The sequence below is a fragment of the Pygoscelis adeliae genome, unplaced genomic scaffold, assembly GCF_000699105.1.
Source record: "Pygoscelis adeliae isolate BGI_AS28 unplaced genomic scaffold, ASM69910v1 Scaffold63, whole genome shotgun sequence".
Lineage (NCBI taxonomy): Eukaryota > Metazoa > Chordata > Aves > Sphenisciformes > Spheniscidae > Pygoscelis > Pygoscelis adeliae.
Window position 1 is genome coordinate 7,169,127 of NW_008824414.1, and position 10,343 is coordinate 7,179,469.

A 10,343-nucleotide genomic window follows, 5' to 3' on the forward strand; every position below is an offset into this window, starting at 1 on the left:
CCTAGTACAGCAGCTTGTACAGCAAGAATCTCTGCGGTGAACTTTCTGCACTGGTACTGACGGGATTTTCAGCAAAGCGGCTCTCCTTAGTCTGACAGCTTGTACTGGAGTTATGTCCTAACCGTTCTTCACCAGTGTAAATTTCTTAACGTGGTTTCAGCCTGGGATTATCTGGTCTGTCTGAGTTTATAAAAATTGTATTATTTTAACCAGTTGAATGCAATTTTGCCTTTTGCCAGATGGAGGAAGGGAGCAAGCAAATCAAAATGGAGAATAAACTAAAAGCAAGGCCAAATCATCGATACTGGAATTCGTTAAAAATTAAATAAGATACAAGCCTAGAAACTCTTTCATCGCCACTGCCCCTGGATTTCATTATTTCATGCGTGTGCTAAGTGTGGGAGTCATTAAAATTTGAGGGAGGATAAAAACATTTATCTGTTGCACGTAAGGGGCTGGGCTGCAAGGAAGTTTCACAGTATCTGGCGTTCTCTCAAGGCCCAGGATGCCAGTGTCCCGGTGACGTACGAATATCAGCTTTCACTATAAAAGAAGCTCTTAGATCTTATTGTTTAAAAAGCACTTGGAAAAAAAATCTAAGTTCTCTGTAAGGATTAAAATTCTGGAGGCAAATAAAAACCTCTCCAGGTACATGATTTGTAAAACCGTATCCATTTACTAAATTCCTAGTGACCGTGCCTGACGCAGAAAACCCCAGTGCCTCAGACAGCTGGAGGTCAGGCAGCCACATGTAAGCAGCGTCGCATGTGCTTGTTTTGCTCTTATACAACAATTTTGGCTGTGTCAGAAGACACAGTCTTCAGAGAGATGGACTAAACACTACAGCAGTTCTTGTGTTCTTACATACTTTAGGCCAGTCATATATTTTGGAGGTGGAGGATGACAGAGGGATGTTTTTTATTTTTTTAATAGTTGGAGTGGGCACCACCACATTTTCTGCCAAGGACTCTTCTAGGTGAGAGCAAGAGTTACATCTTTACCATCATTTCTATCTGGAGGAAATACAGTTATGTGAGTTAAGTCCCCAGGTCCTACACGTGCTTCCTGCACGGCCTCCTCTGTGCTTTCCTCATCTGTAACGGGAAAATAGAGATTAAGAGAATATGTCTACCTTTCACAGAAGACAGAGAGGCCGAGCATTAATTTGTTTTGTAGATCACGGGGTCTGCATAGAAATCCTACATGTTATTGTCTCAACAGATCTAGTCCCTACGATTAGTCCGTGGCTCAGCATGTGCTCCCTGGGAGGGAGGTGTACAAGGTTCCTCCTTTCAAACGTTCCCCAAGATCAACAACTCTCGAGAAGCAAATGCCCGTAAGAAGCAGCCTGAGTAGGATTCAACTCACTGCTTCATGTCCTGCACTTGACACTCCATGTTCTCCTGCTGACTTCTCAGTATCTGTACCTCGTATAGCAACCTGCTGAGGTCCTCCTGGCGCATCTTGGTCTCCTCACTTTTCACTACCGACACCTGAGGAGAAAAAAATCAAAGGTGGATTTTACCAACGCAAGAAGGGCCGTGGACAGACAGAGTCATCGCTGTGGCTCGGGTGCAGGACTTCCACCAGCCGGGCTCCGATGTGCTGAAATACTAGGACGGGCGACATGCACGAGCGTCTGAACTATTCTTAGGGTATCAGTGCAAGGGCCAAAGGGATAAAATAGAGCAAAGAGCAGGACAAATCCTTTCATACAGAGGGTGTGTTGGCAGCAGAACATTCTCCACCGGAGTGGGGACTTATTTCAAATCAGCGTGGGGGAAAAAAAAAAAAACAAAAAGTATTTTGAGGACCAGGGAGGAATTGAACTAGTAACTACAGACAGACCCAATCCAGCTTCATGTTTTACAGGGATGAGCCTGAGGAAATACTTCAAATTGACATATTACTCTTGGATTTCCAGAAGGCTTTTGCTGAAGTCCCTTTTCTGAAGTTGCTACGTTAATCAGTAAGAGAACAGCCCTTTTGGGGCATCAATAACAGGTTAAAAGACAGCAAACAGAGGGCAGGATTAGGTTCTCTCTTCTATAATCATAGAATCATAGAATAGTTTGGGTTGGCAGGGACCTCTAAAGCTCATCTAGTCCAACCCCCCTGCATCAAGCAGTGACATCCCCAACTAGATCAGGTTGCTCAGAGCCCCGTCCAACCCAACCTTGAATGTTTCCAGGGATGGGGCATCCACCACCTCTCTGGGCAACCTGTGCCAGTGCTTCACCACCCTCAGCGTAAAACATTTCTTCCTTCTATCTAGTCTAAACCTACCCCCCTTTAGTTTAAAGCCATGCCCCCTTGTCCTGTCGCAACAGGCCCTGCTAAAAAGTTTGCCGCCATCTTTTTTATAAGCCCCCTTTAAGTACTGACAGGCTGCAATAAGGTCTCCCCGGAGCCTTCTCTTCTCCAGGCTGAACAACCCCAACTCTCTCAGCCTTTCTTCACAGCAGAGGTGTTCCATCCCCCTCATCATTTTCGTGGCCCTCTTCTGGACCCGCTCCAACAGGTCCGTGTCTTTCTTATGCTGAGGGCTCCAGAGCTGGACGCAGTGCTCCGGGGGGGTCTCATAATAACAGATGACGACTGTTGGGAGACCCAGTAGGAGTTATGCTGCCCTTATCTAGAAAAGCGGGTAACGATTCAAAAGCAGAGCGGTGCGAAGCAAGCCCGGCCGTGCAGCACTACACGAAGGTCTCGTGATACTGAGCGACGGAGCACAAAAACCCCAGACAAAACTGATGAAAGCCAAGCCCTGCACACAGAGGACCCCCGCCCCAACCGTACATGTGTATGGAGAGGACAGAAACCAGACCGCAGGGTGATCTTGGAGTTATGCTGAGCGGTCTACAGCTCGGCGGCCCGTGGTCTGGAAGCAAAGAAGCGTTTTGGGAGTTATCAAGAGAGGAATGCAGCCGTGGTAGAAACCCTCGCAATGACCATGGAGTGCTGTTCTGGTCGATGTGCCCCAAAAAAGGGACACGGGAGGGTTAGAAAGGCACAGGGCAGAGGGCCACAGCGACAGGCACAGAAGGGCTCCCGCTCGGGGAGAAACGAGGCGTTTCCCGCTCGAGACGCCTGAGGGTCAGGAAACAAGCATCCACTACTTCTCTCCTAGCAGAAGGCCCGGGGGAAACAAATTAAACAAACAGGCAGCAAGCTTAAAGCAAACCAAGGGAGCTACGCCTCCACACAGACCATTAGTTAAGTTTTGGGGCATATTGTTGAAGGATGTTTTGAAAAAGCACCGCGCAGCCTCTCCACACCGGTGGTGTGGAACCGTCTGGAACAGGGGTCTGCTGTGCCTCAGCCTTCCCGCCCAAGGGGCTCACCGGGGGGGCCTGCCGAGGCCCGGCTGGTGTGACCCCCCCCACCCGGCGCCCCTCACCTTCCTCTTGATGTGCTCCAGGAGGTGCTCGTGGCCCTGCAGGAAGCAGAGGTGCTGGAACTCGGTGTCGTCCCGCTCGGGCTTGACAAGACCCCCCTGCTCGATGTTCACCACCTTCCTGAAGCCGTCTGCATGGAGAGGGCGCGGGTGAAGGGCCGACAGACCCAGGTCCCTCCTCCTCGCCTCCCACCCCATCACTTTTGAGGACATTTCTGCTCACTCTCCCCACTTTTTGAGCTGCTCTGGTGCTCAAGGCACAGCCGTGCCCCCTCCCTGCAGCTGGGCACGCTTTTGGGCCGTATCTACAAGAAATCCAGTGCAAGGGAGAGCCCCATGCATCCCGCTGGACACCCTGCGGCTCTGGGGACACACTGCCACTGACCCATGCCGTGAAAGCCTCGCCGGCAATCCCTTGGGAATGTCAGTCTGTCTGCCAGGAGCTGAAATGCCTGCTCTTGTGAAATCTCTGGTTTGATTTGCAAGCCAAAGGGATTCAGGGGAAGGTTTTTCAAAGGCACAGACCAGCATCAGGTGCCGCTTTTGGAAAAAAGGGTCACATGCACTTTTGGAAATCTACTTTGGGTACTTCTCTGAAGCCCTAGAAGGGTTTCTACACCGCATCTAAAGACTGGCCTAAAATTTACAATAGTGCTATTGTATAGTTAAATAGCAAAGTGAAAGCTTTACGAATTAGTCATTGGAAAAAATCAGACTTCCAAAAACTATCAGAAAAGAACCATATTTAATACAGTCGTGGTCTAGATGTGGCTGAAAAGCACACCTAAACCTCCGTTAAGGGGTGAAAATGTCCGATCAGCAAGGCAAGGTTTGCAGGGAGAAGTACTGTCCGTTATTAGTTCAGCAATACGGCTGGTGACGTGGATAAGCTCTGGGCACGCTACCCTCAAAAGCAGCAGTTTCTGAGGGAGGTGTCACAGTATCAGGCTGCTGGAAAGAGCCCCATATAGAATAAAATGGAAAAGAAATAATAATGGGCCATCAAATTAATGGAAGAGAAGCAGAAAATCTGGTAGCTGAAATTTCTCAGCTCTCATCTTACGATTTAATCTAACAGAAATTTCATGCTGGAATCTAAGGTCAACACAAGGAAATCGCTCCCCTGGCATCTCAGAGGCAGGTCCTCTCTGGCAAAATCAATAATGCCACAGTAATGCAGCTATGCAATATTTCAACTTTTCTATCCACAGTTCTCTTTGATGCCTCCTGTCCCACCCTCACTTTCTGTCGCTTCCCCTGTGTCTGTAGAACCCACACGGCCGAGGCTCTGGAGGTTGAACTTACACATGTTCAGCTGCCGGACGAAACTGGCCATGTTGTTGTGTTTGAAATACTTGGGCAGCACCTCTTTGGCAAAGCGTCCTTGGTCGAACACATGGAAGCTGGTGCCATTCTGCAAAGGAGACAAGGACAGAGGCGAAGTCAGAGGAGCGTCCCCGACCATGAGAGGTGCCCAGGAGGAGGCGATTCCCTTGAGTCCTACAGCAGGAGAAGTCATGCTCTCTGAATTGTCACCTTGAAGCTGAGAAGAAAGACAACAGCCTTCAGTGACACGTGCTCCTTTCAGTTCTGGTACCGTCAGCCTTCTGTGACTGCAGTTTTGGTCTTTTTCTACGAAGCTTTGCCACTGCTTAGATCAAAGCCTTGGATGTGAGAAAGAAGCTACAGACTTCTACAGACAAATAGCTGGTAGCCTGTGATCGTCCACCCTTGCGTGGACCTCAGAGAAAGACTCTGGTGTCTGAAGAAGGTCCTGGAAAGTGGGAATTGCCATTATAACCCCTCGATCTGCTTGTATAGGTCTAACTCCACTGCGAGTCTAACTCCTCCAGAGCACAGCAGTCCTGGAGGGAGCGCTGCCTGGAGACATGGTACAAGAAACACAGCAAGGCAAGAAAGCAAATCGTCCCTGGAGACACCACACTGATGCAGAAGCTCTACGCACCTTGACTATTTTTGAAAGTACAGAGCCACAAGGGCAACCACAAAATGTTAACAGTCATGCTTTACAGTCCAAGCTAGCAACACGCATGTTAACCAGATAAAATATCCGTTTCTGAGGTTGCATTGCCAGGATCCGTGATTGCAAAACACGGCAAACTGCCCGGGATCGCTGGCAGAGACAGACACACTGCAGGCATGTGCTTCCCCTGCCCGGCCTTCCACCTGCTGGCAGTTAAGCTGGGACAGAGAGGGCCTGTGAGACAGAACGCACTGAAGCTGCCTTGAAACTTTTTGCAAACAGCAATCCACGTGACCTTTCTAAGGGACAGAAAAATTAGCAATTGATTTTCATCTGTAACCAACACTTAGAAACAACATTTTCTAAATCTCCGACCTCAACAGATCAGTGTCTCCAGGATATGGTGACAGAGGGACCACCTTAAATCCTATCTCTGCTCCGGATGGGGGGCGGGGGGGGAGGGCAGCACCAGGAGATTGAAGGAATGAAGAATCATGATTTCAGACACGGAGTTTGGGGCACACATGGCATTTTCGTAAACGTGCAGAGAACACTGTCTTCCAGGGCCTCACGTTGGCTTTGCTTGTGGAGAGAGACAGAGCTGCAAAGAGCTACCTGGGGAATCACCCAACTGTGCAGCATAAGCTCTCCACAGCTCTGTGGGGGGCAGGCAAGATGCGGAGACCTATGCCACGGCAAAGCCATCAGCAGATATTTGGGACTTACCAACTCAGCTGCAGCCGAGTTTCAAGGGACAGCTAGCTAAAGACACCAGGGTCTGCGCGGTCTTGGCAGGGAGGGGTCTGAAACCAGCACAGCCACAGTCATCCTCCTGCTGTGTTCAGCGTTATCACCGGCAGTCAAGTGGTGTGTCAGCTTGGGAGGTTATTTCATAGCGGACTGGTTTTCGACAGGGGGGGACAGCGTTTCGTAAGAGTGACCGCTCAGGCTCTGCAGGCAGTAGGAGCATACCAGCGGTGTGTGGGTCCCACCACGCACCCATCACAGGGTCCGTAGCTGCATGGGTGCTCTCAGGGCTGCCTGGAAGTTTCTAAAACAGGGAGCGTAATCAGGACCACGAGAAAATTCAGCGACTGAAGAGGTGCCGGTGGGTGCCTGTAGCCTGCCCACGGCCACCGGAAAACAGCCAGCTGGCAAACCCTGCTGCCCTACTCATTGCTACTACATTTCCATCACCAAACGGTGCCAATTCCCTCTGTGCTCTGGCTCATTTGTCAGCTCTAACAGTTAACCCTGCACGCCCACAAACACATGACTCTGTCAGCTGTGCTTCTTGCTCCTCGTTCACTGCTGCAAACACTGAACACGACCGTTTGCCTCGACAGTGCCCTGTGACCATCACCAGGGTCTTTCCTCTCATTCTTTACCCCATGCAGCGGAAGCAAAGGCTGGTCAAGCGCTTAAGAGATTCACCAACAGTCCGTATGCTGAAATTATCCTCACAGACTGAGCTCGCAGACATGACAGCAGGGACCGGGGTTTCCCAACACGGCAAAGGCTGTTCTGGGGACAGAGCTGGTTCACCCTGCTTCCCTTGTGCTTCTGCCCACGCACTCTCTCTGGGATACAGCTGTGTGTCCCAGGCTGATGTAAAATGAGAAACACGAGGGTTTCCTGTACCTGAACATCTCCTTATGGCCTGTCTTGAGAAGTCATTCCTTTGAATTCAGGGCTGCAGTGTTCGCAGAAGCTGGCGCACCCAAAGGGGTTCCTACAGACACGAGAGACTTTGGAGTCACGGTGTGTTCGCCGATGAACCGTGCATGTGCCAGCTTGCTCCCACACAGCAGCTGTGCCTTGCTTGTCTTACACCATGGGAGCACAAGCGGGGAGACACTTCTCTGCCCAAGGCAAAATTCACTCTGCAGCATGTCAGTCTTGGCAGATGCTCATCTTAACTGTTTTTGACCAACCTATGATGACAGACATCCTGTGCCCTGCCCAGGCAACCTACTCCAGGAATTTGCTAGGAGTTCTTCCTAACTGCACCTTCCATTTCAAAAATTCATTTAATTACTTCTCATCCAATCTACCATGGAGACAGACAGCAGACTTTTCCTTTCCACCTTACAACAGCCTTTAGTGTATATATAAACCATTACCATGTTTCCTCTCCATCTCTTCTCCTTCATGCTAAGAAACAGTTCACAAGTCCTTACAGGTCCTATTTTCTAAGAGTTCTAATTACATCCAGAAATCTTAGGCTTGCACACAATTTCTCAGCTCCAACAACACTGATGGATAGAAGAGGAAGAACGTGGGAACATGCAACATGGGAAACTTGGACATTTAAAAGCCTTACCAAGACCTCCAAGAATGTAGCTGAAGCCTATGTTAGGTTGCAGGAAAGCAGTGCATGGTGGTGGTGGTGGGCAGTCAAAAATAACAATGTTGTGAGTGTAACAGAGAGGGAACTATTTATTCATGTTAGAAAATCCTTCCTAGTTTGAAAGTCCTCGTTTAAAACACACGATACCAAAACCTGGCATGGTATGGCCACCAACATCAGAAAGCGACCATTGCCTTGGGTAACAATGCAGCTCAAATCCTGTCTCAAGTTTTGGATGAAAACTCTACTGGACACAAACACGTGACAGAAAGGCTGCTTTAGACTTCCCCCCCCCCTTTAGATCTGCTTTTGTTACAGATTCTTCATTTTGGAGAACAAGTTTACACACACAACTTATCAGATAACTCCCTGCTGAAGACAAATCACATTATTTGCAGCAAGCCTTAGGTCAAAAGCACAACGTGGTATCAAAATGCTGTACGAGGGGGACAAATAAACCATTTTAATTCTCTGATTGCACTTAGTATATTAATGCCTCAGTGACAAATAAGAAGCCAAAGCAATCTATCGCTATGAAGCTGTGCAGACAATACATACACACATCACCATGATCATCACACAGACTCATTGAAAAATCAAGTAAAGCTCTTCCAAAACGTGAGTGATTCAGGGTGCCAGCCTGAGATCTGTTTAAACTATAGGTTTTAGCCTGAGGTCTGAATGCTGTTTATCGGCTGCCTTCTCCCAAGGCATTTCTGAAAGGCTGCTAAGAAACACTTGTGAAATAATACAGACAGCAGTGGAATTTTTTTTTAAGGGCTTTGCACCTTTTCTAGAAACTTTTAGGGAACCACAGATTGAAGCAAGGTGGAAAAACCTCTCAGAGTCTGGATTTTCAGAAGATTCAGTAGTAGACACCCTTTAAGATGCTTCAGGTGAAACGTGTAAATATTGTTATTAAACCACTCCCAAACCAGTTGCCCCTTTGAAACCGAAAAGCCACAATACTGCAGATAAATAATATCAAGCATATCCAAAAGGCCCCTGACGAACTACCCGTCCTTCCGCTCTCCCAGTCAGCTGGCCAGCACTTGCAGAGCGAGGGGAAGTTGCTGTGGGATGCGGTACTGGGGCCGCGCACCTGGGCGCAGGCACTTAGTGACACCCGACATTCGCTGTACTTACAGAACTCCAGCAGATGAGGTGGTTCGTTTCAGGATCTTCCACCAGCGTCCAGAGTTTGGTTAGGAAGGCTGGCACATTGCTGGAGTATCCATCCATCACCAGGGAGCTGGGTGAATCCTGCATAGTTTTTCAGTGTCCCAGCTACACTAACCCCATTGCTCTCGGCGTGTCTGCCTCCCTGCACGCGCGTGCGTCCGACAGAGAATGAACCACCGAATTTTATCCCAGGCCAGTGGAAAGTAGGCTCCCAGGGAGTCACATCAGCAGTGCTGCTCGCACTCTTAAAAACTCAGCACAATGCGATGGCATCACCAGCCCCAGAGAACAATACACAGAATGAAAATGCACTGCAGCCGATCTCACAGAGCTGTGAATAAATACGCAGCGTCATGCAAAGGGAACACGTGCTGCGCACCTTATGCTGGGAGGTTAGCAAGTCACCGGAGTGAGCCCACCTGCCGAGAGCCTGTGGGACGTCCAGGCACAGCGATGCCAGGTTTGTGAGGGCGCCTGGATTGTTATCTTGGAATTTTCTTGTCCTAACCTTTGGCCGGCACAGATGAACAAGGGCTGGCCAGACCTCAGGGCTGCACACCTTTGGCAAGGTTTTGAAAAGTCAAAATTGTAAGTTGGTTTGGCTACAGATCCCATGTTATTTGTCAAAAGAAATGACTAGGCTCTTAGGTAAGAAGAGAGGGTGATGAAAACAACTACACATAGAATCTAGATGACAATATGCTTTTTTATTATTATTATTATAATAAATGCTTTAGATAGTTCTAAATAGGTGCTCTCGGTGTAACTTTATGCCAGGATCATTTCAACTCAGAAACTGCTCTTCAGGTAACATTCACCAAAGTCTTTGGTATGACAGACTGACACACACGTATCCTAATCCAGATGCAAGATAACTTGCATGTGAATGCAGATATCAGATGCAAAAACTGTTAACACCCTTGATTCTCCTAAGAAACACTAACAACGTAATGAAAGCAAAGGTCTTGGCAAAAGGCATTCCAATTATAACCTGGAAATCTGCATTCCTGAGCAACAGAAAGACAAGGCGGACAAGGGAATTTGCAGGCCATGTGCCTTTTATTAGTACCTTGTCGATGTTTTTCCTTAAGTGCTTTTTCTCCTGCTTGTATTTCCTAACATAATTCAGCTCCTGTTACATCCCTCCAAGCTGGAAGCTACCTGACAACTGGATGACGGGTGAGCTCACCGTCACTGGAATGCCAAAAGAGGAATTATCAAGGTTAGAGTGGATATCCCATCAGATGACCACAGTTCGTTGCTATAGCTCACTGAAGCTGCATGGTTAAGTACCCCAGCCGGGCAGAAAATGGCTGCATTGAAGCTGCCACCTCCTTAACTATGTAAGTAGTTGCTGGGCGCCTGACACAGTGTGCTTGACTTTGAGGTGCTTTTAAAATGTAAAATCAAAATTAAATTTTGCTGACAGT

General features: G+C 48.4%; 1 protein-coding gene across 1 annotated transcript in view; it reads right to left on the bottom strand.

The window, feature by feature from the left end:
- The window catches only part of HSF4 (heat shock transcription factor 4), a 25,063-nt gene extending 16,063 nt beyond the window's left edge, over nt 1-9,000 (bottom strand). The window contains exons 1-4 of the mRNA XM_009320860.1: nt 8,878-9,000; nt 4,703-4,811; nt 3,401-3,528; nt 1,369-1,493 (exon numbers count right to left, since the gene is read on the bottom strand). Of these exons, the coding sequence (XP_009319135.1) occupies nt 1,369-1,493; nt 3,401-3,528; nt 4,703-4,811; nt 8,878-9,000 (485 nt within the window). The remainder of the gene's footprint in view (nt 1-1,368; nt 1,494-3,400; nt 3,529-4,702; nt 4,812-8,877) is intronic.
- Between the last annotated feature and the right edge of the window lie 1,343 nt (nt 9,001-10,343).